We start from the raw sequence: 27,470 nt of genomic DNA on the forward strand, positions 1-27,470 counted from the left end.
AAGCTCTCTTGGAGGTCTCTCAAACAGGGGCCACAGCAAGGCCAATGATTTGGGGAGGATAGGCCCTGGATGGTCTCAAGCAAAAGGCAAAGGGGCCCAAGGGCCAGGTGAGGACAGGCTCCAGATGGTCCAGTATGGAGGGTTGGGTCCAGTATGCCCCTTTAAGTAAGTTATTAACAAAGAATTAAATCCCCCTGATTGAGAATATTTTTCTTAAGTTAAAAAAAAAAAGAAAGAAAGAAAGAAAGAAAGAAAGAAAGGAAGAAAGAAACCTATAGGCAATGCTGGAGCCTGTAAACACTTTTCTGTGTAAGAGTCACAAATTTTTATTTAGATACTTGGACTTCACACTGTCATATATATTCCAAGAAAAATAAAATCACCCCATTTTACTGCAATAAGAAAAAGTATATTTAAGTGCTTCAAATTTTCACTTTATTCGCTTTATTGTAGCTACAGGCCATCTGTTTGCAGTAACTCTGGCCTCATATTCTAGATTACTGTTTAAACATGGCTCTTATAAAAGGTTACACATGAGCTAATAATAAAAAAAATCAGAGTATCATATCTGCCACAACTGAGTAATTATTATTGATGATACAATAAACTTGAAAAAAATAATCAATATTTGTACTTACTTGACCTGGATTGTAAAGAGGGTCTACATGAATACTGGTACCATTGTTAACAATATTTTTTTGTTTCCTCCAAAAGATGTTCAAGAAATAAAACCATGCAGAATACAACATCTGTACCAGAATTCCATTTCATTCAACTCTCAGAGGATCCAGACCTACAGACTGTTCTCTTTGGCCTATTCTTGTCTATGTACATCTTGGCCCTGTTTGGAAACCTGCTCATCATCCTGACAGTAAGCTCTGACTCCCATCTCCACACACCCATGTACTTCTTCCTCTCCAACCTGTCCATAGTTGATATTGGTTTCATCTCCACCACGGTTCCCAGGCTGATTATGGACATACAAACTCCCTGTCCAGTCATCTCCTATGTGGGCTGCCTGACACAGATGTCACTGTTTATAATTTTTGCATATATGGATGACATGCTTCTGGCTGTGATGGCATATGACAGGTTTGTGGCCATCTGCCACCCTCTGTATTATCAAGTCATTATGAATTCCAGTCGCTGTTATGAGTTACTTCTTGGTTCTTTTCTCCTCAGCCTTCTGGAATTAATGTTGCAATATGTGGCCATATCAAAATTTTCTAACTATGAGGATTATATTGAAATTTCCAACTTCTTCTGTGGTTCTTCTGAGGTTCTTAAACTTCCCTGTTTTGATAGTTTTACCAGTAACATAGTCCGATACTGTGTAGGCACTCTCTTTGGGTTCCTTCCTATTTCAGGAATCATTTTCTCTTACTTTAAAATAGTTTCCTCCATCATGGGATCATCACCATCATCAAGTGGGAAGCACAAAACCTTCTCCACTTGTGGGTCTCATTTGTCCCTTGTTTGTTTGTTTTATGGAACAGCACTAGGAGTGTACTTCAGCTCCTCCTTGTCATTTTCCCCAAGAAGTAATGCAGTGGCCTCAGTGATGTACACTGTGGTCACACCTATGTTGAATCCCTTCATCTACAGCCTGAGGAACAAGGACATTAAAACTGCTTTAAGGCAGATTCTCAGCAGAGCATTGTATCATTGACATTCTTTATAAATGCACCTTATTTCTATATACTTAATGTGCCTATAAATCCCAGTTAATGTCTCAACACATTATCACTAACTGATACTTTACAATACTGCATGATGAACTTGTGGTTATTGAGGTTGTACAAATGATGATGGGTAGTTTTAGAAATGCACAAAAATTTGAGGTTATACAGATGAAACTTTTGTAGGGATGATTGGTGCACATGAGTGTAATAAACACCTAAAAGCTACCAAAAGAGCCAATTTAAAGTGGTTGTTCTGCTGAAATTGTGTTTTAGAAATGACACAGTACCAGGATTGTCACCCAGGCTGCCTGAACAGGACCCAAACAAGGAAGACATGGATAGACCTGCTAATGTGGAAGGGGAAGGATCAATAGGCCTCATCCTTAGACAAAGGAGGATTTTTTTAAGTCCATAAAGGATTGGTTATAGATTTTATAAGTTGTAATATGGTATTTTGTTGTGTAATTTCTTTAGGTGAATCATTTCACTTTACTTTCCAACCAAAGTTACCCTTCCCTTATTCTCCACCTCTTGCCCTTCCCCAAGCCCAACCCAGATCCACTCTTAACAGGTAAGAGCTCCTGTGGGGAGTCATCAAATTTTGGCACATTAAGTTGGAGTAGGTCCAACCCCTCTCTTTTGGGATAAGCCTGAGCATGATATACCCTCATAGGGAATGGGCTCCAACAACCTATTCACACACCAGGGATAGATCCTTGTCATACTGCCAGAGGTCCTTCACATGGACCAAGCTACACAATTGTCTCCAACACAGGAAGGGACTAGTTTGTTTCCATGGAGGCTCCACAGCTGTCTGTCCAGAGTTCACAAGTTTTTATGAGATTAGTTTAGCTGTCTCTGTAGATTTATCCATCATGATCTTGACCTCCCTTGCTCATGTATTCCTGAAAGCAGTATCTCAACATAGAGAGAGAGAGAGAGAGAGAGAGAGAGGGAGAGAGAGAGAGAGAGAGAGAGAGAGAGAGAGAGAACCCTTATGGGGTTAGAAAGAAACCTGATGCTAGGGAAATCCCCAAGGATGACCCTATCTAAGACTTGTAGTAGTAGTGGTGAGGGGGTGTGAACTGACCTTCCTTGTAATCAGAATGGTGGATATCCCAAAATCATCAAAGAGCCCTCATCCAGTGCTTGATGGAACGAGATGCAGAGATCCACAACTAACCACCAGCCTGAACTCTGGGAATCCAGTCAAGTAAGGAATTTTAAGAGCAGGAGAAAAATCAGCAGTCAGAGAAAAAGTCAATGAATTTGAAAGAGAGCAAGGGTGGGGTAATGGGAAGTAGGGAGGGAAGGAGGTGAGAGCTGCTAGATTTATATTATAATTTTGTTTTAAAAATATTTAAGCAAAACCAACTAAATTTTTAGCAATACCTGTAGAACGGTGGCACTTCTCATCTCCAGATACTATGTGAGGCATATGCTACTAGGTTTACTTACGATATACTTATGAATATTACTTGATTAGGTTTTAAATTAAGTTATAATGTGAGCTGTCAAAATAGCGAGCCTGTTATTTGAAGTGAGAGAATTAAAATTCATGGAATAGGATTGACATGAATTAAAATCCAGTAATGAAGCATGAGATGGTTGGAGTTCAAAATGCTATCCTTTTCAGCTTCTGAATTTCTCTTCAATTTTAAAAGTTGTTGTGTTCACCATATCTATGGAACTGCAACAACAATTCACTTTAGAATATGGAAAAAGGGAGAAGAATATAGGATTGATTCCATGTGACTTATTTGAGGAGGAATTGATGGAGTTGTATATATAAACAAATACTTTACAAATTCAAAATCATTTTTTAATAATTCAATATGTTATGTTTCTAGAAGATACATTATTCTATAATGGCATATTTGTTTTTAATGGTTCCATTTATTATGTAAGTTTTAATAAATTTTTTTAATAAAAAGCACCTTTTCCATATCTCCTACCAATTTTTAATTGTATATTAAAAGGAAACTTGAATAACATACATAGAATTTAAGGTAATATTGGTTAAAAACACAGATATGGACTACCAAAAAGCATGACTTTATAATAACTGGAAAACTGCTTGGGAAAATGGAACACAATGACTTTGTCATCATGAACTATTAATTTTAACTTGGCATTTAGATAATCATGTTCCTGGATATCTTATAGGGCATTAGTTACTCCAAACAGAGGGAAACTATATTATATTCTCACATCATGTTAGGGGAAACTTAAATTCTTTCTACTTTTCTTTTACCAAAGGGTTTTTCTTAAATGGGGAAGAATTCATTTTGAGCTTTTTTTTTTTTTTTTCCTTATTTTCACCATGATCCTGGGCTTCTTGCATATAATATGATTTTCTTTCAAATACAGTGACACTGAATGCCAATAATTAGCTTTGCACAGAAACATGAGCAATTAAACAGCAAAGAGACTCTTCTATCTCCATTGGAACAGGCAGAAAGTTCTCTTATAGCCTCCCTCTGGACTACATCCCTTTGTATCAGCTTCCTGCTCCAAAAATATTCCCTGGAAATCCACCAGACCCATATTCCCGGGAATCAGGTGGGCATCTTCACTCTTCCTCCTGTCCTTAAATTCTAATTTACCATCCTATTCCTGACCCCTGTACCGGACTACCTGTTGTGGCATCTATTACCTGTCTACCTACATTCTCAAGGGTCTAAGGAGATCCTTTTGGCATACCTTGCTTTCTTTCTACTTGTGGACCCCTGAAAACTCCCACTTCTAGCCCACACTCAATCCTAATTGTCAGTACCCAATACCCAATATCACATTGTACCCAGAACCGGCAGTGGCCACATATGTGTCTCAGAAGCATGTCCTGCCAGGCAACCCACAGCCACCACATTCTACTAAGAACCAGAGAAGGAAACTGAAACCAAGGAACAAAACACTAACTCAACAAAGACAAGATCAGATACTAGCATCTAAAATAACAATCATTTCAAGCCATGATGCCTTCATACCAGTGTAAACACTTAATCAATGTCAGCCAGAACAATATGTACTCTCTAATACATAGCAAAGCAATACAAGAGAACCTGCTTAGTGCAATAGAGTTGAAGCACAGGATCAGGACTTCAAAATAGCATTCATAAACATTTGAGGTACTGAAAGAACATACAAATTAATGCATTCATGGATTATAAAAATTAAGCAGTACAATAAAGAAAACACTTCAAGACATGACAATGAAAATAGTATTGAGGTTGGAGAGGGCGGGCCACCGCCACAGTCTCCATAGCCGCCGAGTGATGTGGCACAGCAGAACACTTAACGCCGTGCTGGAGCCACCACGCCAGTCGCCGAGCAGGTCCCCCTCTGGCCATGTCGTGTCCTATGGCCTCGTTGAAGTGCTGGCCACAGAGAGACAGGGCTTCAGCCTTCGTGAGCCAGAGCCGAGGACGCCCGAGACCCCTGTCCCCTCCGTCGCAAGTGCCACCGCTGCTATGGGCCTCACCATCTCCTCGCTCTTCTCTCACCTCTTCGGCAAGAAGCAGATGTACATGCTGATGGTTGGATTGGATGCTGCTGGGAAGACAATTCTGTATAAACTGAAATTAGGGGAGATAGTCACTACCATTCCTACCACTGGTTTTAATGTGGAAACAATAGAGTATAAGAACATTTGTTTCACAATATGGGACATCAGTGGTCAAGATAAAATTGGGCCTCTCTGGAAGCATTACTTCCAGAATACCCAGGGTCTTATTTTAGTGGTAGATAGCAACTGTAAGCCCCTTAGAATGAGGAGTCTCCCAGTTTTGGTAGGTACCCACAAGAACTCAATGGCCTGTCCAGTTGATGCAACACACAAGAGACTTTAATAAACAGGAAATGTTTGCGCAAAAGGACCCCCTCAGCACACAGGCTAGAAAGAAGTGGCATTCTTCAGGCACAGGTAATTTTAAAGGCAAACCCACAAGCTTAGGGAGAGGGTGTGACCTTCTGTCCATTGAGTATGTGACCCTTTGAGGCCGGATGGTCTCCCTGTTAGGGTCAGCAGACCTTAGGGCCTCGGGGTGTGCTAATTAATCTTGTCTGAGAAAACCAGATTTGCAGCAATCTCTGTTTCTTAAGGACCCTATTTACCACCTGCTGACTCACTGAAAGGAGAGGCAGTGTGAATTCTTGGTATCCTGCTATCTCAGGGCTGGTGGTTAGCAAATTCCGCCCAGCATTCCAATTATTTGGGCTTCATTTAATTTCTTTGCTAGTTTGAGTCTTTCACAACGATTGTGAAAGAATTCAGGAAGGAGCAGCTATGCTGCAGAAAATGCTTCTGGAAGATGCTACTGCTCTTTGCAACAAACAGGATTTGCCAAACACTATGGCCATCAATGACATGACAGATAATTTAGGTCTTCAGTCTCTCAGTAACAGAACATGGTATGTCCAAGCCACTTGTGCTACCCAAGGAACTGGTCTGTATGAGGGACTTGATTGGCTGTCAAATGAATTTTCAAAATGCTAAATGAACTGGGATATCTATCTAACCAAGGACATGTTTGATAGAATTGGTCTAGACTTGTTACAACAAAATTAGTTTGCATCTTGGTTATTAAAGGATATCTGAGACAGATTTGGGCAGACTATTACAGCATTTAAAACTTATTTTGTTGCCAATTATTGTTTACCAAGCACAATGTTGTTATTTAGCAGGTTCTCTTTTAAGCTTTGCTATGTACTAGAGAGTACATATTGTTCTGGCTGACACTGAGTAAGTGTTTACACTGGTATGAAGGCATCATGGCTTGATCAGGTCAGCTAATGAAAGTTTTACAGGTTAGAGTAGAAAAATTTTTCAAAAGTATTTGGGACTTAAGTTACATCCTAAAGAAATTAGGCCTCAAAAATTAGAAATTAGAAAAGATAGCTTATGATCATTGAGTAATTTTCAGAAGTTATTAGGAAATATTTCAATGATTAAGTCCTTTTTTAAAAAAAGCACCTACTGGTGATTTGAAACCTTTAAGCAATATCCTGAAAAGAGATAGTGATCCCATTCATCTAGACAGTTACCTGAAGAGAGTAGACAAGTTCTCTCTCTCCTGCTTTCGGTTGGCCATGAGCTACCTTGCCCCTTTGTTGTGGCTCCAGAAGGTAGTACTCAGTTTCTTAAATGGTCAGATGATGAAGGACATGCAGGAATTTTTCAGCCTTTTGTGTTAAGTCATATCCCTGTTAATCTTTGGGGTAGAGATGTGCTTCAGGCCATGGGAGCAGTCCTTACTACTGAGCCTGTTAAAAATATGCTGGCTGACCAAGGTTATATACAAGGAAAAGGACTGGGTAAATTCCTACAAGGTGATCCTCCGTCTGTTGCATCTAAAAATTTAATTATCAAAAGAGCCGGAGATCACTCTGGGCTGGGAAATTTTCCCTAGGGGCTATTGCTTTGCAGTCTGTTCCCATTCCTATTATCTGGAAAACTGATAACCCAGTATGGGTGGAGTAATGACCCTTATCTATTGAGAAGTTACAGGCTGCACATCAACTTGTAAAGGAACAATTCCCTTTTTCTCTCCCCTCTACCAATAAACACGTGGGCGCTGAGTCTGGTGCTTGTGTTTCATAAGCAATAGCTGCCGCAACAGAACAACAGTCATAACTTCTGTTAGTTCCTTTTATTTTTCTTTGTTAAGCTTGTGTCTGGTGGACCTGTCTAGTGTTGAGAGTGGGGTGTTGAAATCTCCTACTATAAGTGTGTGAGGTTTTATGTGAGATCTGAGTTTTAGTAATGTTTCTTTTACAAATGTGGGTGCCTTTGTATTTCGGGCATCGATGTTCAGAATTTAGACTTCATCTTGGTAGATTTCTCCTGTGATGAATAAGAAATGACCTTCATCTCTTTTGATTGATTTTAGTTTAAAGTCTAATTTGTTAGGCATAAGTATTGCTATACCTGCTTGTTTCTTGAGTCCATTTGATTGGAAAGTCTTTTCCCAACCCTTAACTCTGAGGTGACGTCTGTCTTTGGAGTTGTGGTATGTTTCTTGTATGCAGCAGCAGGATGGATTCTGTCTTTGTATCTATTATTTTACCCTTGTCTTTTAATAAGCAAGTTACAAACATTAATATTGAGGGATATTAATGACTGTAGGCCCCTGCATGGACCCCTGAGGCGCCTTGAGCAAGGCTGAAGCTGTTGGCCAGAACTCCTTGCCCCAAGGCTTTTGTTGGTACTCTTCCCATTTTGATGACACACACCTCATGACAACACACACCTCGTGACAACAAGCACCTCGTAGGGAGGAGCAAAGCCTAAAATTCCTGTAATTTTCCACTGTGCTGTAAGTCAGTATTTAAGCCCATTCTTTCCCCTCAATAAACGGCATTCGGCATTTGGTGTTCCGACTTTGCCATTGAATGAATGACCCGCTGTCTTGTCTTTATTTCAATCGCTAGGCCTTCACCCGATTCTTGGAACAGATTTTAGTGTGGGCATTACTAAAAGACAAAAAATTAAAGTTAAAGAAACCCCTCACTTGAAATGAAGGACTAACCTGGAAACCAATATCTGTTCCTTGGAATTTGCTAACTTCCCCTCACAAAGCCCTGAGATAACAAAATACCAAGTATTCACACTGTTCCTCCTTTCTGCCCCTCCTTTCCTGTGAGTCAGCAGGTGGTGAATAGGGTCCTCAAGAAACAAAGAGATAATTGCACCTCCGGTTTGCCCAGACAAGATTAATTAGCACACCCTGAGGCCCTAAGGTCTGTTCACCCTAATATCGAGACCATTCAGCCTCAAAGGGTCATGTACTCAATGGACAGAGGGTCCTACCCCCTCCCTAAGCTTGTGGGTTTTGCCTTTAAAAACACCTGTGCTGGGGGGGGGGGGGGAAGGCTGCTTCTCTCTAGCCTGTGTGCTGGAGGAGCCCGTTTGCGCAAACGTTTCCTGTTCATTAAAGCCTCTTGCATGTTGCAGCAACTGGACTGGACATTGATTTCTTGGGGGTACTGACCAAAACTGGGAGACTCCTCATTCTGAGGGTCTTACATTACAAGTGGAGGTTCCATCGAGATCGGGAAAGAAAGGATCACCTAAGAAATTGCCCTCGAAGGCTGGCCAGCAAAAGTAAGTGAATGAGGGTGTATTGAAGGATGGGTGCCAGTAGCTATAAGGAAAAGCTCAGCGGGCAGTTAGTGGCCCTATTGAAAAGGCAGGGCACCAGGATTAAAACAAGACAGCTAAAGGATTCATTGCCATAAAGTAAAAGAAATGGCATAGATAAATAGGACTTTTGATGAAGTACAAGATTTAGATCAAAGATTTAATAGCCAAAGTAGAAGCATTAGAAAAGGAAAGACAGGTTGTTTCCAGTGATTGAGACAGTGGATCCTCAGGATAACAGGGTTAGGGAGTACAGCCTATTATATAAAACAGCTTAAAGAGGCTGTCACTGCTTATGGGCCTCATGTTCCTTTTACTCAGACAATTTTTGAGTCTTTCATAGCGTTGAATTGCACCCCTAGTGATTGGATGCAGCTCTGTAGAGCCGTGCTGAGTGGGGGTGACTACTTGCTCTGGAGAGGTGAATTTCAAGAATTTTTCAAGGAAACCACGCAAAGAAATGCTGCTGCTGGATTTCCTGCTAGGAATTTAGATATGCTTACAGGCCCTGGGCAATATGCTACCATTGCAGCTCAAATTCTTTTTGACCCAGCGGTCTATATGAAAATTGCTGCTGCTGCTACTAGAGCTTGGAAAGCCCTACCTAATAAGGCTGCAGGACATCAACTATCTAAGGTATTGCAGGGACTGTCTGAACCCTATTCAGAATTTGCAGACTGCCTCCTAACAGCTGACAGGTTGTATTTGTGGTGATGATGAAAATGCCATGCCTATAGTTAAACAATTGACATTCAAAAATGCAAATAAGTATTGTAAAGAGGCTTTATGTCCCCATAAGGCCAAAAGTCTTAATGACTATATATGCATATGTCGGGACATAGATGGTCATCACATTATGGGCCAGGTTATAGCTTCCATTATGAAAAGAGGTGGGAAAAATGGAGGAGCCAGGCCAAAGACTTGCTTTGGATATGGACAACCAGGACATTTCAAAAGGAACTGATGTGGCTCCAGAATGTAGTACTCAGTTTCTTAAATGGTTAGATGATGGACATACAGGTCTTTGTCAACCTTTTGTGTTAAGTCATATCCCTGTTAATCTTTGGGGAAAAGATGTGCTTCAGGCCATGGGAGCTGTCCTTACTACTGAGCCTGTTAAAAATATGCTGGCTGACCAAGGTTATGTGCAAGGAAGAGGACTGGGTAAATTCTTACAAGGTGACACTCAGTCTGTTGCATCCAAAATTTTAATTATCAAAAGAGCCGGTGATCGGAGATCGCTCTGGGCTGGAAAATTTTCCTTAGGGGCTATTGCTGTGCAGCCTGTTCCCATTCCTATTATCTGGAAAACTGATAACCCAGTATGTGTGGAGCAATGGCCCTTATCTATTGAGAAATTACAGGCTGCACATCAACTTGAAAAGGAACAATTAAAGGCAGGGCATATTGTTCCTTCCACTTCCCCATGGAATACCCCAATCTTTGTTATAAAGAAAAAAATCTGGAAAATGGAGATTACTAGAAGATCTCCGAGCTGTTAATGACTGTATGCAAATTATGGGAGCAACACAACCTGGCTTACCTTCTCCTGTGGGTATTCCTCAAGGCTGTCATTTATTAGTTATAGACCTAAAAGATTGCTTTTTTAGCATTCCTTTGCATCCTCAGGATAGTGAGCGATTTTCATTTAGCATTCCTTCTGTTAATTTTAAAGAGCCTTATAAGAGATATCAATGGATGGTGTTGCCTCAAGGAATGGCCAATAGTCCCACTATTTGTCAAATTTATGTATCATTGGCCATTGCCCCCATTAGAGAGAAATTTCAATCCCTCTATATTATACATTATATGGATGATATTCTTTTAGCCGGCCCAGAGTCTAAGGAAGTAAATGAGGCTTTTGGGGAATTGTAACATAATCTTCAACTAGCTGGCTTAAGAATAGCCCCAGAAAAGGTGCAACAAGACTTTCCCTATCAATACCTGGGTCATCAATTGTTATATTTTGGTATCGTCCTCAAAAGATTACTTTAAGGATGGATAAACTGACCACCCTTAATGATTTTCAAAAATTTTATTGGGAGATATAAATTGGGTTCAATCTAATTTGGCCCTAACCACTGGGCAGCTTAGACCATTATTTGATATTTTACAAGGAGATTCTGATCCCACTTCTCCGCACACCTTAATGCCTGCTGCACGAGAATGCATACAGCTTGTGCAAAAATGCCTCCAATCTGCACATTTAAATTATATTGACTATTCTCAGAACTTGATGTTATTAGTTTTAGTTCAGTGTATTCCCCTACCACAGTATTTTGGCAAGCTGATCCTATATTGTAGGTGCATGAACATGCATCCCCAAGAAAGACAGTTAGATCTTATCCTCAGGCAATGCTTTCTATTATTTAAAAGTTATACAAAATGAGTATTCAAGTTTTTGGCAAGATACTGGATGTAATTTGTACTCCCTATACTCAACAACAGATACAATGGCTTCAACAGTTTGATGAGGATTGGGCACATTTCTTGTGTTCCACACCCTGCCGCTTTGATAGTCATTTTTCTTCCAGTAAGTTAGCTCATTTTTTAAAAAAAATCACCCTGTGTGTTTCCCCAATGTTATTTCCCAAAATCCTCTGAAGGGGGCCCACAATGTATTTACAGATGGCTCTTCAAATGGTTGTGCAGTAGTTGTTTCTTTTCCCATTATCAAACGCTCTATACTTAAAGTGAAGCCTGCACAATTTGCCGAACTTGCTGCAGTACAATTAGCCCTTCAACATTTTTCAACTTATACATGGACAGTAAATATGTGTATCATATATTGGCTTCCTTAGAAACTGCTGCTTATATAGCTTCAGTCTCTCGTGTACAAGAAGATTTACTAGCCATATAAAGCCTACTATGGAGGCCTTCTCATCCGATTTTTGTAGGACATCTCAGAGCATTCTGATTTGTCCGGCCCTTTAAGTGAAGGAAATGCTGTTGCTGATTTTAATACTAAAAAAGATAGTGCCATCATGATGATGAGAGAGTCTGGTTATGAAGCAGCCTACAAACTCATACAACCTTCCACCTTAATGCAGGGTCACTTAAATTCCATTTTAAAATTATTAGAGACCAAGCTATTGATATAGTTAAGAATTGTCCCCTATGTGCAGAGTTCTTACCTGTTCCACACCTTGGAGTTAACCCCCGTGGTGTCATGCCTAATGATATCTGGCAGATGGATATTACTCATGTTCCTTCCTTTGGTCGACTACAATTTGTTCATGTATCTGTGGATACCCATTCTCATCTCATATTTGCCTCTGCTCATACTGGAGAAAGGCTTAAGGATGTTAAGAGATATTGTTTACAAGCCTGTGCTTATATGGGAATGCCCAGACAATTAAAAACTGATAATGGCCCTGCTTATACTAGTCAGGGTTTTAACTCTTTTTGCAAAAAAAATTTTTTTTATCTCACATAAGACTGGCATCCTTTATAATCCTCAGGGTCAGGCCATGGTGGAACATGCACATTGCATAATTAAAGCCTATCTTCATAAAACAAAAAAGGGGGAGTTTACAGGATCTCCTCATAATCATTTTTCTTTTGTCCTTTACATTTTAAATTTTTTAACTATTGATAGTGTTGCTCGATCTGCGGCCGACAGGCATTGGCGCCCTCGGTCATCTTACTATGGCTCAGTTATGTGGAAGAATGTCACTACTGGAAGATGGTGCAGCCCTGACCCAGTTCTAGTATGGTCCCGAGGGTCAGTTTGTGTCTTTCCACAAGACACAGATAATCCTTTTTGGGTGCCTGAGCTGCTGATTCGCCATATGCAGAAGGATGGTGAAAGAAGGTCTGATGGGTCTTCAAGAATCAACCCATCTTGATGCCTGTGTGTCTGATTAGCCATATGTGGCCTTATTTCCTGACCACTAATTATAGTTTGGATCAAGTGGCTATAAATTTACACTTTGATCCAAAGGACAAAAATTTCACCTTCATCTCAGGTACTTGTATTCTGGTTCCCTTCTTTTTTGTTGTAATCAATGCTACTAATTTTGGAGAAAGTTTCAATTGTTCTCAGCAGGTCTGCCGACTGTAACAGCTGTCGTGGGCCACGTACCCTGGGTGTGCAGCAGAGAGGAAAGGAGATTCCATTATCAAGGCTGCCAGTGCAGCCTTCACCACTGAAGCAACAGTTTCTACCATAGCCCTCTCCCAATCTGTAAATACTGCAAGCACAGTGGATCAACTGTCAGGTGATTTGGCTTAATCCTTAGCTACCCAAAGCACACTTGATTATCTGGTACAAATTGGCATTTTTAAACTAAATTTACAAATTAACCTCCTATAGGAACACTTGAATTTTTGTGAGAAGCTCATATGGCTTCTTATTCTCTGTCTTTCACACATATCTGTGTTAATGCATCATTTTTCTCCAGAAATCCTGGAGTGATCAATTTTTAAATTATATACATGCTTTAACCATGCAGATAATTAACATCAATGGAACCTGAGTACCACTTGCCAGTGCTTAGCTAGAAGGCCTGGGCAGTCTAAAGGACACCAGACAGTGGAACCAGGATGTATTCCTGGTGCACAAAAGGACGCTGGGGGTAGTCCCTTAACCTAGAGACAGGAGAGAAGTCCTAATCCCTACTCCAAATGATTTAACAGATTTAGATTACCCCTCCTGAAGGGCGTCACCCTACATGTGGAGTGGGGGGGTGGGAGGGGAGGGTGGTCAGGGGGGTATGAGAGGGTGGGAAAGAGGAAAAGAGGGAGGGGAGAGGGAACTGGGATCTATATGTAAAATAAAAATAAAAAATAAATTAATATATGTCTAAAATCTGTGAAAATAACAGTAGGATCAAATAATGAAAAAATTCAGGGTATGAAAGTAAAACTTATCCATTAATGTATTAACTTATTTTGGGGTCACTGAGGTTATATTTTGACTGTAGAACTACTGAGGTGGGGGTCTTGCCTGTGGCCACAGTAGAGATTACACTGGAGTTATGAGGGCTTTAGATACTAGCTGTGAAGTAAGGTAACAGAAACAATGATTTGGACAAATCACATGATTACAAAGCTGGGGTTTCCAGTAGGGCTCCCGGGGGTCAGTTGTGCTTTTAAATATCTAAGGTAGTTACGGTATTGGAGAGGCTAGCACTGGTCTAGCCTTAGATCCATTTCCAAGACATCAGAGATGGGGTCTGTGAAGTTCATGGCCCCAGGGATCTCCATCCCATCCCTTACTTTTCCAGGGGATTCCTGAAGTTCCTGCTGGCAAACATGGCATCCCTGTCCATCTCTGCCATGATTCTAAGGACTTGAGTGTACTTGGGAGGGTTCTCAGATCTGCAAGGGGTTCCATTCTTAATTTGCCCTGTGTAGTGCCTCAACACCAGGTGAACGATGAAAAGTATCCTCATTGTCCCCAGAGTGATGGAACTTCATGATACATCAACCACTGGACTAGCCCAGACTCAGTCCCAGGACCAATCTGGTTCACTTTGATGAGGAGGCAGTTCTAGAACTTTTCTTTCATACCTTTGGCTATTCATTTAGGCTTGGATACCATGAGATGATCCCCAGTCACCTGGATGCCTTCAATAGCTGTGCAGTTCTGTTGAGTTTCCTAGTTTTTCTGCTCACAGGTGTTTTTGATGGATACCACTGGCTACTCCTGAATGATAGACTAATACAGGTCATCCAATTGTTCATTCCTGCTGTCATAGGAGACTTGAAGTGCAGGTCACATTTGCTAGACCTGAAGAATTCAGAGGCAGCCATGTCCATGCCAATGACACCATGGTCAGTGTAACCGGCCTTTGCAATTTCCACCTTTAGCAGATCCAAAGTTTCTATGTTCTCCAGAAATTTAGGTGCAAATCTGTTCTCATCACTCACATTGGTGGCTTCCTTCTCTTATTGATTCTTGATGACCTTCTTCAGGTTGTGGTAATGCTCTAGTGCAGTGCTCATGGCTTCCCCAAAACTTGATACCCCAGGAGTCAGGATCATGAACACTTTCATGGCCAGCTTGTTGGCAGCATGAGGACCACTGTTGATTACATTGAAAGCTGGGACCTGCAGGATGACTTCAGGGCTGTGATGTCAGCATACAGGGACACACCCTATTCCACAGCACCAGCTTGTGAAACAGCCAGGCATACTTCTTGTATGGAATTTGCACCAAATTTAGATTTATTTTCAGTGCCATCCACATCAATTATCAGTTTTTATATCTTACCTTATTCTACTACATCCAGCTTCTTTCCACCCAGATCAGATACAATAGTTTTATTGATGCTCAGGAGCCTTGAGACCCCTTTTCAGTAGCACATGTTATCATTGTCACAGAGTTCTAGGGCCTTACATGTGTCAGTGGAGGACTGTTGGACACAGCAGTTTGGAAGAGACCATTAGAGGTGCAGAGATCAACCTCAACATTGGGATTCCCTGTAAGTCAAAGATCTCTCTGGAGAATAGACATGGTGAATTTCTGGCCTTTGGATTGCCACACAGAAAAAAAACACAAACAAACAAACAAACAAACAAAAAATAGATTCTGCAGACACAGAAGCAAGCATTCAATAGAATTTAATAATTATTATAATTACTAAAGAGCTCAAACTGAAATAAAATTAGAAATGTCAAATTTATTAACCATATATACACCTCAAAGCTAACCTCTTGAGAACATTCAGCATCTCTCCTGCTTCCTCCATTAACTCCAGAAATTCCTTAGAGACAGCAATATTGTAGACCAGTATGGTAATTACCAGCAGTGTGCATTGAGTTTCTAAGGTTATGTGGGAGTAATTAGTTAGCCTGTCCCTGTAGGTCACCAGCTTGTTCTCTGTAATCCAGGACTGTATAACCCTGTTTGCTCTTCCTACAGTGTTCTGCATCAGGAACCTCTTGCTATTATATTCACTCAGGATTCAAGAGTGAGCTTGAGCCTTTACCAGCCAACAATCAGGGGAGGTTTGTCATATCTACCGCCCTTCGTCATGGCCACACAATCCCATGGTTTATTCATGTAAGTTATCAGGGAATTGAGGATAAAGAAGAGAGAACAAGAATTATTACTTCTTCCTAATCATATGAACTATGATAATTTGTGTACTATGATGGTGTAACAACTATAATAAAATTTGAGCCTCTCTACTATGATTTTAGGTTCTTAGTTGAGATGTCAGTCCTCAAATTCTCATTGAAGTATCCCCAGTGTCTCTTCCCCACACTCCTATAACCAATGAGAGCAGAAACTAATTTGCTTCATAATCAAAGTAAAGTACTGTTGCTAGGCTAGTGAGGGTAATTCAGTAACTATACATTTGAAGAAAGCTATGGTGTGTGTGTGTGTGTGTGTGTGTGTGTGTGTGTGTGTGTGTGTGACTATTAATATCTTCCCTTGTTGGAAGATCTGATCTCTATATTTTATGTATCTTGCTTCATCTGAATAATTCTTCCAAATTCCAAAATTATAAGCTCTACATAATTATTATTGCATAGAAGGTGAAAGGTGAAGGCAGTATTCCTGTGTAGCATGTAGTAAATGGTCAGGTAGAAGTGAGTGAAATCTTGTGTGAATTACTTTACCTGATCACACAACACAGAATGATTTTTTTTCAGTAAACAGTCATGTCATAATGCTTCATTCTAAACAAAACAAAACAATTGGCTCATGTATTCTTTCCCTTGTAGTTTTCCTATCCTTTTAAACTAAATGTTCACTTCTGCTGTGGTGAAGGTCAGGTAGCATATTCAAGGTGTATTTGGAATTGTTTGAGAATCTTGAAACAATAATTCAACTCAGGCTTTTCTAGTCCTTGGTCCATATTATCTTCTTTGTACTATGAAATATGGTCTCATCATGTTCCCTGTAGGATTTCAGTGAACCTGTACTCATTTGGCCTCACCCTCTGAAGTGCTGGGTTTACAGATCCTCAAAGACCGTGTTCTACTTTTCAGTATATCTTTGCTGCTGTCAGCATCCTTCATTAATGTGAGGCTCAGAAACTAAGTTGGTAATGAAGAAATGAGGTCAGGTCCTTATATTTTCTGCAGTTTAAAAACATGAGAACTTAAAAACATACCTGCTGTCAAAATTTCTGGGTAAATTCTTAAAACTATACGATTAGTAATCCATGAAAATATACATATATGCATGAAATAAAGAATGGATACAGAAGCTATGAATGTGAAGTATAGTGGGGTGAGTTATGTAGGGAGTCTGAGAAATGAAATGAAAGGAAGAAATTTTGTTACTATAATATAAAAATAACCAAATAAGCCGGGAGTTGGTGGCCCAAGCCTTTAATCCCAGCACTTGGGAGGCAGAGGCAGGTGGATCTCTGTGAGTTCAAGGCCAGACTGCTCTACAGAGCAAGTTCAGGAAAGGCTCCAAAACAATACAGAAAAACACTGTCTCAACCACACACACACACACACACACACACACACACACACACACACACACAAACCCAAATAAAAAACAAAAACAATCCAAATCAGAATAAAAAAATGATACATTTGTTTTGTTGCTGCTATTTATTTATGTGAATAGGATATATTATTAGTAATTCTAATACACATTAATTGTCATGTGACCAAGTTTTAGTAAGTATTTTTTCTATGAACATTCCTACTTATTTAAATAAGTTTTGTATATTGATATAACTTACCATCTCTAACTTTCATATTTTGGTTTCATAGAGCTTAAAGAGTCATTGCCACATATGAGTAATGAACAATATATGTTAAACATTAAGTAGACTCTTTCTCCTCTCAAAACACTGACTTTGACATATTTGGTTTCTTTTACGTTTTCATTCCATTCAGGAATTTGACCTAGAAATTGATGTAAGTTCATTTCTGTTGTTGTTTGATTCCATGTCATGGACTTTTGGGTCACCTAATGTTAATAAATAGCTGAACTATTGGGTTATTAAAAATTGTTGTACATACTCTCACCTGAAGATAAAAGAATGTCCATGCATGAAAGAAATGAAAGGTCAGTTATGTGTTTTGTGTGAAAACCCACCTTAGAGTTTTCCATAGTTCTATGGTTCAGTACCCTTTGGAAATACTCCCCAATAAACTAAGATTTTCTGTGTTTGTTGGATTTCTAATTAGGACAATGAAGTATAATGCAAAATTTTACCATTTTGCAAATGGAGATGGGTTGCTATACTGTGGTTTATATGAGCATATGGCTATGGAAAAGTCCTAAATGTTCTCTCAATTCATTGATTCCCAACAAAGGCCACTGTGTTCACCATTGGAAACAAATAGAAATATATTTTACATGTGAGTGTACCCTATATTGCATTATCTTAGAAGAATTATACCTAGGTAGATTTCACCACTTTTAATGGAACACATTAGGAGGATGTCTTTCACGGGAGAAATAGGAAATTCATCATGCAAAGTGGGTGATATTTATATTTGGAAATATCACAAATCCAATAGTTTATAGGTAAACATAAAGGGGGCATTAGTATCCATTAGAGTATTACCCATGTTTAAAATATTTTCACTATTTTAAACCTATTATATTTTGAGCAATTCAGTGTGCTCTGACCTAAAAGTGAACCAGAAATTTCCTCTGGAGCTTAAGTAAGAACGCAGACATCTGTGCACCAGGTCTGACTCACATGCAAATCACTTTGCTGTCTGAGGAGGAGGGGTCTGAAATTAGGGCTCTTGGTGAACCCAAACTTCACTTCAGAAAATCAATGGCATTGTGTAGACATACAAAAACCATGTATTCGTAGCAGATATTTTACTGAAATTTGTGGAGATTAATGCCCAAATTAGCTTTGTACAATAAAATTTCAACTGTATTTAATGACATTCATTATTTTTCATATCACTGGACATCTCAGCAGTTGTGGACAGAAATGCTCAGTGACAATGTGGATTTAACTAAGATATTTTATAAAAATTTGAAATAGACTAAGGGAAATAAGGAATACATATTTTAATTGGTTTTAAAAATCTAAATACATTTTTTTTTATCAAAGGCTTACTTAAATATTCAAACAAAAAACTGAGAACACTTTTTAAGTCAAAGAAAAAAAGAAAGCTATACAAATAATTGGAACATGAAAATATATTTCTGGGTAGAAATCATATGTTTTTAATTAGAGGCTTGGTCTTCACACTGTCAGACATATATTAAGAAAAATAAACTTGTTCTATGTTATTGTACTAAAAGACCTAAGTTAAAGTACTTCAAGTTTCCATTTTATTTGATTGACAGTTTTCCTAACGTGAGGCTTCTGCAAAATACCTATTTTGTCTTAAAGTTGTTTGCTTTATTTTACTGTGGCCACAGGTTAGCTATTTACAGTAATTTTGGCCTCACAACATCTAGATTACTGTATTCAATATGGCTCCCATAAGAGGTAATGCATGACCTAAGAACAAAATACTATTTTGAGTATGGCATTTGCCACAACTGAGCAATTATTAATGATGTCGCAATAAGCTTGAGAATATAATCAATATTTGTACTTATTTGACTCAATTTGTAAAGAAGGTCTACATGTACATGTTGGTACCATTGTTAACAATATTTTGGGTTTCTTCCAAAAGGTGTTCAAGAAATACAAACAGGGGAAACTCAACATCTGGACCAGAATTCCATTTCATAAAACTCTCAGAGGACCCAGACCTACAAACTGTTTTCTCTGGCCTATTCTTGTCCATGTACATCTTGGCCCTGTTTGGAAACCTGCTCATCATCCTGACAGTAAGCTCTGACTCCCATCTCCACACACCCATGTACTTCTTCCTCTCCAACCTGTCCATAGTTGATATTGGTTTCATCTCCACCACTGTTCCAAGGCTGATTGTGGACATACAAACTCCCTGTCCAGTCATCTCCTATGTGGGCTGCCTGACACAGATGTCACTGTTTATAATTTTTGTATGTATGGATGACATGCTTTTGGCTGTGATGGCATATGACAGGTTTGTGGCCATCTGCCACCCTCTGTATTATCAGGTCATTATGAATCCCAGTCGCTGTTATGTCTTACTTCTAGGGTCTTTTATCCTTAGCCTTGTGGATTTACTGATGCACTATGTGGCAGTATTAAAATTTTCTAACTGTGAGGATTATATTGAAATTTCCAACTTCTTCTGTGACCCTTCTGAACTACTTAAACTTGCCTGTTTTGATACTTTCACCAAAAGCATACTAAGATACTGTGTAGGTGCTCTCTTTGGGTTCCTTCCTATTTCAGGAATCATTTTCTCTTACTTTAAAATAGTTTCCTCCATTATGGGGTCATCATCATCAAGTGGGAAGCACAAAACCTACTCCACCTGTGGGTCTCATTTGTCCATTGTTTGTTTGTTTTATGGAACAGGATTGGGAGTGTACTTCAGCTCCTCTCTGTCACATTCTCTGAGAAGTAATGCAGTGGCCTCAGTGATGTACACTGTGGTCACACCTATGTTGAATCCCTTCATCTACAGCCTGAGGAACAAGGACATTAAAACTGCCTTAAGGAAGATTCTCTGCAGAGCATTTAATTTATATTCTTTTTGAATTCACTATGTATCTATATATTAACTGTACATGTAAATCCCAGTTAATATCTGCAACTATTACTAACTGATACTTCACATTATTGCATGATACAATGATTGTCACTGTGGGTGCACATAAGGTGGATTGGTAGTTTAAAAGTACACAAAAATTTTGAAGTTGCAGAGAAGAAACTTCTAGGGATGATTGGTGTATATTACTGAACAACCCCTTTCAATATAAGTGTAATCAACTCTAAAAACTGTGCATAGCAGCTCATTTAAAGAAGCTCTTCTGATGAAATTGTATTTTAGAAATGACAGAGAACCAGGATTGTCAACCAGGCTGCCTGAACAGGAACTGAACACGGAAGACATGGATAGACCTGCTAATGTGGAAGAGGAAAGCTCAGTGGGCCTCATCCATTGACAAAGAAGGAAATTTTAGAGCACGAGAAACATCAGTAGTTAGAGAGAAGGCAATGAATTAGAGAGAGCCAGGGTATGTACAGGTGAAGTAGGAAGAGAAGAAGGTGAGAGCTTCTGGATTTACATTATAATCTCATTTTAAAAGTATTTAAGCAAAATAAATTTATAACAATACCCACAGAAGAATGGCATTTTCACTCCCAGATAATATGTATGGTATCTGCTATTGGGTTTACTTATGATGTACACTGTATTTTGCTAGTTTATTTTTTCTAAATTATGTCATAATGTGAGGTATAAATATCAAGGTTGTTATTTAAAGTAAAAGAATTAAAGTTCATGGATTCTAAGGAGTACGGTTTTTCTGCCTGCTGCCTGGTCTTGTCTGGTGGCTGCCACACCAACCCCAATTAACACACCAAGATTCTGTATTTATTATAATTGTGTTGGCCCATTACTAGTTTCTTATCGGCTAGCTCTGTCTTAATTATTAACCCATTTCTATGTATTTCCACATGATCTCCTTACTGAGGAGTGCGGCAGGCATCTGGTCTCCCCAGTCTCTCCATCCTGACCCCTCCTTACTACTTCCTCTTCCTCCTTGTCTCCTAGTCCCTCCTATCTTCCTTTCCTATTGGCCAACAGTGCTTTATTCATTAACCAGTATGAGAAACATATATACATAATCTCCCATCAATGGATAATGATTGACATGGATAAAAATCCACTAATGAAGCATGAGATGCTTGGAGTTCAAAATACTCTTGTCCTCTTCAGTTTCTGAAGTCCTCCACAATTTTAGAAGTTGTGTTCACAATATCCATGAAACTGCAACAAGTCACTGTAGAATGTAGAACAAATGGAGAAGACTATAAGATTGATTCCATGTGATTCATTTAAGGGGAATTGATGTAGTTGTATTTATAAACATAGACTTTACAAATTAAAAATTATGTATTAATATTTCAATATTTTATGTTTCTCTAGGTACATTGTTCAATAATGGCACATTTGTGTTTAATGGTTCAATTTAGTATGTAAATTTTAATACTTTAATGAAAAGCACATTTACCATATGTACTACCAATTTTGTAATGTATACCAAAAGGAAACTTTAATAACAGATGCATACTTTATGATGATGTATGTTAAAAAAACCAAACATGGTATTATAAAAAAGCATGTCTTTCCAATAACATAAAAACTGCTTGGAAAAATGGAATATCATGAACTATTAATTTTAATTTTAATTCAACATGTAGACAATACTGTCTCTGGATATCTTATGGGGCTTTAGCAATCAGGGGAAACTATATTATTGTCTGGTAACATGTTGGGGTAAACTTAAATGTTTCCTATTTTTCTTCATTTTATTTATTATTTATTTTTCTTATTTTACATATCGATCCCAGGTTCCCTCTCCTTCCCTCCCTCCATCCTATCCCAACCCCTACCCCCACCCCACATGTAGAGTGATGCCTTACAGGAAGGGTCACCTAAATCTATCAAGTCATTTGGAGTAGGGATTAGGCCCTCCCTCTTGCCTCTAAGTTAAGGGAGTATCCCTCCATGAAGAATGTGCTCCCAAAGTCCTTTTATGCACCAGGGATATATCCTGGTTCCATTGCCAGAGGTCCCTTAGACTGCCCAGGCCTTTTAACTGAGACCCATGTTCAGGGGGACCGAGTTGTTCCAATGTTGGATTCTCAGCTATCAGTCTGGGAGCCCATTAGCTCCTCCTTGTTCAAGTTAGCTGTCTCTGTGGGTTTCTGTAGCCTGGTCTTGTCCTCCCTCTCTTCATCTGGATTCCAGTTTGGCTCAGTTTTTAGCTGTGGGTGTCTGCTTCTGTTTCCATCAGGGCTGTATATGATGGTGGGTAAGTTAGTTATCAATCTCATTATTAGGGAAGGGCATTTATGTTGTCCTTTCCACTGTTGCTCAAGTTGTTAGTTGAGGTCAGTCTTGTAGATCTCTAGAGTCAGTATTTTCTAGAAACCTATAATGTCTCCCTCTTTTATGGTCTCTCTCTCTCTCTCTCTCTCTCTCTCTCTCTCGCTCTCTCTTTCTCCTCTTGTCTATTCCATCACTGACTCAATCTTCCTAGTCCCACATGCTTTCCTCTGCTCCCATTATCTTTCTCCTAGATCCCTCTCCACTCACTGCCCCTTCTCCCCCATATGCTCAGGAGATCTTGTTTGTTTCCCCTTCTGTGAGGGACCTTGTATGAATCTCTTAGAATCTTCCTTGTATCCTAGTTTCTGTGGTGGTGTGAATTATAGGCTGGTGATCCTTTGCTCTATGTCTAAAATCCATACCATGTTCCTCTTTTTTTTTTTTTTTAACTGAGTTACCTCATTCAGGATGGTTTCTTCAAGTTCTGTCGATATGCCTGCAAATTTAAAGATTCCATTGGTTCCCCCCCCCCCAGAGTAGTATTCCATTGTGTAAATGTGCCACATCTTCTTCATTTATTCTTCAGTTGAGGAGCATCTAGGTTACTTCCAGGTTCTTGCTATTACAAATGTTGCATGAATGTGGATCATTTGGGTATATGCCTAAGAGGGGGATTTCTGGGTCCTGTGGTACACTGATTCCCATTTTCCTGAGGAACCACCATACTAATCTCCAAAATGGCTGTACAAGTTTGCACTCCCACCAGCATTGGAGGAGTGTTCCCCTTCCTCCACATCCTCTCCAGCAAAATTGTCATTGGTGTTTCTAATTTTAGCCATTCTGGCAGGTGTAAGATGGTATCTTTGAGTTGTTTTGATTTGCGTTTCCCTGATAACTAAGGATGTTTAGCACTTTCTTAAGTGTCTTTCAGCCTTTTTGATTTCCTCTATTGAGAATTCTCTCTTCAGTTCTATACCCCATTTATTAAAAGAGGGTTTTTTGGTGTTTTGTTGACTAGTTTCTTGAGTTCTTTGTATATTTTGGAGATCAGCCTTCAGTCAGATGTAGGATTGGTGGAAATCTTTTCCCAGTCTGTAGGCTGCCATTTGGTCTTGTCAACTGTGTCCTTTGCCTTACAGAAGCTTCTCAATTTGAGGAGGTCCCATTTATTATTTGTTGATCTCAGTGTCTGTGTTACTGGAGTTATGTTCAGGAACCACACTCCTGTACCAATTTGTTCAAGGGTACCTCCACTTTCTATTCTAAGAGGTTAAGTGTGGCTGGTTTTATGTTGAGGTGTTTGATCCATTTGGGCTTGAGCTTTGTGCATGGCGATAGACATGGGTCTATCTGCAATCTTCTATACACTATTATCCGGTTGTGCCAGCACCAGTTTTTGAAGATACTTTCCTCTTCCCATTGTATACTTTTAGCTGTTTTGTCAAAAATCAGGTGTTATTCGGTGTGTGGTTTAATATCAGGATTTTCGATTTGATTCCATTGGTCTACTTGTTTATTTATGTGCCAATTCCATTTTCAGGACTATAGCTCTATAGTAGTGCTTGAAGTCAGGGATGGGGATGCCTTCTGAAGTTCCTTTATTGTGAAGCGTTGTTTTGACTGTCCTGGGTCTTTTGTTTTTTCCATATAAAGTTGATTATTATCCTTTCAAAGTCAGTGAAGAATTGTCCTGGGATTTTGATGGTGATTGCATGGAATCTCTAGATTGCTTTCGGAAAGATTGCAATTTGTACTATGTTTATCCTACCTATCTGAGAGCATGGGAGATCTTTCCATTTTCTGTTATCTTCTTTAATTTCTTCATTTAAAGACACAAAGTTCTTGCTATATAGGTTTTTCACTTGTTTGGTAAGCATTGCCCCAAGATACATTATGTTATTTGTGGATATTGTAAAGAGTGATGTTTCTCTGATTTTTTTTCTCAGGCCCTTTGTTGTCTGTATATAGTAGGGTTACTGATTTTTTTTTTTGAGTTTATCTTGTATCCTGCTATTTTTCTGAAGGTGTTTATCAGCTGTAGGAGTTCCCTGGTAGAGTTTTTTGGTCACTTATGTAAACTATTATATCCTCTGCAAATAGAGAAAGTTTGAGTTTTTTCTTTTACAATTTGTATCCCCTTGCTCTACTTTTGTTGTCTTATTGCTTTAGCTAAAACTTCAAGTACAATATCGAAGAGGTATGGAGAGAGATGGCAGCATTGTCTTGTTCCTGATTTTAGAAGAGTCGGCTTAAACTTCTCTCTATTCAGTTTGATGTCCGCTGTTGGTCTACTATATAATTCTTTTCTTATATTTAGGTATGTTCCTGTTATCCCTGATATCCCCAAGACCTTTATAATGAAAGGGTGTTGAATTTTGTCAAAGGCTTTTTCAGCATCTAGGGAGATGATCCTGTTGTTTTTCTTTTTCAATTTGTTTATATGGTGGATCACATTGACAGATTTTCATATGTTGAACCATCCCTGCAACCCAGGGATGAAGACTACTTGGTCATGGTGGATGATTTTTCGATGTGTTCTTGGATTCGATTTTTCAGTATTTTATTGAGTATTTTTGTATCAATATTCATGAGGGATATTGTTCTGTAGTTTTCTTTCTTAGTTGTGTCTTTTTGTAGCTTATGTACCTAGGCAATTGTGGCCTCCTAAAAAGAGTTTGGTAATGGTCCTTCTGCTTCTATTTTGTGGAACAATTTGAAGAGTATTGGTATTATCCCTTCTTAGAATTTCTGGTAGAATTCTGCACTGAAGCCATCTGGCCCTGGACTTTTTTGTTGGTGGGGAGGCTTTTGATGACTCCTCCTATTTCATTAGGGGTCTATTTAAGTTGCTTATCTGTTCTTGGTTTATTTTGGTAAGTGATAGTTATCCAGAAATTTGTCCATTTCCTTTGAATTTTCAAATTTTGTGGAATACAGATTTTCAAAGTATGACCTTAAATTTGTCTGGATTTCCTCATTGTCCATTGTTGTGTTCTCCCTTTTCATTTCTGATTTTGTTAATTGCATGTTCTCTCTCTGCTTTTTGGTTTGTTTATCTTGTTGATTTTCTTGAAGAACCAACTCTTTGTTTCTTTGATTTTTTTTTTTTTTTTGGTATTGGAAATTGATTATTTCCTGGCATCTATTCCTCTAGGGTAAGTTTGCTTTTTTTTTGTTCTAAGGCTTTCAGTTGTGCTGTTAATTCTCTAATGTGTCTGTCTTCTGTTTTCTTCATATGGGCAGTTAGTGCAATGAACTTCCCTCATAACACTGCTCTCAAGGTGTCCCATAAGTTTGGGTATGATGTGTCCTCATTCTTTTTGAAATCTAGGAAGTCCTTAATTTCTTTCATTCTTTCCTCTTTGACCCAGGTATGGTGCCATTGCACATTATTCAGTTTCCATGAGTTTGTAAGGTTTCTGTGATTTGTGTTGTTGTTAAATCCCAACTTTAATGCTTGGAAGTGTGATTAGATACAGGGGACATGGTGATCTGATAACATACAGGGGACTATTCCAATTTTTTTTTTTTGTATCTGTTGAGGTTTGTTATGTAGCCTAATATACGGTTGATTTTTGACAAGGTTTCACATGCCGCTGAGAAAAAGTTACATTCTTTTGTGTTTGTATGGAATGTTCTATAGATGTCTGTTAAACCCAATTGAGACATACCTTCTGTTAGTTCTTTTGTTTCTTTGTTAACTTTCTGTCTGGTGATCTTGTCTAGTGGTGAGAGTGATGTGTTGAAGTCTCTCAGTATGAGTGTGTGAGGATTTATGTGAGCTTTGAGTTTTTATAGCATTTCTTTTACGAATGTGGGTGCCTTTGTATTTGGGGCATAGACGTTTGGAATTCAGACTGTGTACTGATGCATTTCTCTTGTGATGATTATGAAATGACCATCTTCATCTCTTTTGATTGATTTTCTTTGAAGTTTAACTTGTTAAATATTAGGATAGCTACACCTGTTTGCTTCTTGGGTCCATTTGATTGGAATATTTTTCCCAAACCTTTACCCTGAGGTAATGTATGTCTTTGAAACTTAGGTGTGTTTCTTATATACAGCAGAAGGATGGATTTTGTTTTAGTATCCATTTTGTTAGCCTGTGTCTTGTTATAGGCGAGTTGAGGGAAAGTAAGGACCATTAAGTGTATGCTTGTTTGTTTTAGATTTGTGATTGGCTGTGGTATTATGAATATATTTGCCCTGCTTTATATTTGGGTTTGGTGAAGTGGGAATATCTATTTCCTATGTCTTTGTAAGGGTAATTAACTTCCTTGGGTTGGAGTTTTCCTTCCAGAACTTTCTGTAAGGCTGGATTTGTAGATATGTATTTTGAAAATCTGACTTTGTCATTAAATATCTTGTTTTCTCCATTTATAGTGATTGAGATTTTTGCTGGGTATAGTAGCCTGGGCTGGCATCCATGAACTCTCAGTACTTGTGCAACATCTATCCATGGTTAAATTTTCCATGGAGAAGGCAGGTGTAATTTTGATAGGTCTGCCTTTATATGTTACCTGTCCTTTTTGCTTCACTGCTCTTAATATTCTTACTTTATTATGTATGTTAGGTGTTTTGATTGTTATATGTTGATGGGTCTTTTGTCTTTGGTGCAGTCTATTTGGTGTTAAGTATGCTTTTTGTATGTTCATGGGTATGTCCTTCTTCAGATTGGGAAAATTTTCTTCAATGATTTTGTTGACTATATTTTCTGCACCTTTGAGCTGGGCTTTTTTGCCTTCTATGCCTATTTTTTTGGTTTGGACTTTTTCTTTCTTTTTTTTTTTAAATTTTATATAACCAAGTCCATTTAA

General features: G+C 38.8%; 3 protein-coding genes and 1 pseudogene across 3 annotated transcripts; 3 read left to right on the forward strand and 1 right to left on the reverse strand.

The window, feature by feature from the left end:
* The first annotated feature begins 733 nt into the window (after nucleotides 1–733).
* On the forward strand, nucleotides 734–1,669 carry LOC127217595 (olfactory receptor 7E24-like). The gene has a single exon (XM_051178578.1). The coding sequence runs from the start codon at nucleotides 734–736 to the stop codon at nucleotides 1,667–1,669; it is 936 nt and encodes a 311-aa protein (XP_051034535.1).
* Nucleotides 1,670–5,152: 3,483 nt separating this feature from the next.
* Nucleotides 5,153–6,284, forward strand: LOC127217583 (ADP-ribosylation factor 4-like). The gene is made up of 2 exons (XM_051178573.1): nucleotides 5,153–5,435; nucleotides 5,927–6,284. Exons 1-2 carry the CDS (start codon nucleotides 5,153–5,155, stop codon nucleotides 6,175–6,177), a joined length of 534 nt encoding a protein of 177 aa, XP_051034530.1. The 3' UTR covers nucleotides 6,178–6,284.
* An 8,428-nt stretch (nucleotides 6,285–14,712) lies between these two features.
* Nucleotides 14,713–15,280, reverse strand: LOC127217584 (alpha-enolase-like; annotated as a pseudogene).
* A 1,603-nt stretch (nucleotides 15,281–16,883) lies between these two features.
* On the forward strand, nucleotides 16,884–20,353 carry LOC127217596 (olfactory receptor 7E24-like). The gene is made up of 2 exons (XM_051178579.1): nucleotides 16,884–16,908; nucleotides 19,437–20,353. Exon 2 carries the CDS (start codon nucleotides 19,505–19,507, stop codon nucleotides 20,351–20,353), a length of 849 nt encoding a protein of 282 aa, XP_051034536.1. The 5' UTR covers nucleotides 16,884–16,908; nucleotides 19,437–19,504.
* Nucleotides 20,354–27,470: the final 7,117 nt, after the last annotated feature.

This window comes from Phodopus roborovskii, unplaced genomic scaffold (genome assembly GCF_943737965.1).
Source record: "Phodopus roborovskii unplaced genomic scaffold, PHOROB, whole genome shotgun sequence".
In the NCBI taxonomy this organism is placed as follows: Eukaryota; Metazoa; Chordata; class Mammalia; order Rodentia; family Cricetidae; genus Phodopus; species Phodopus roborovskii.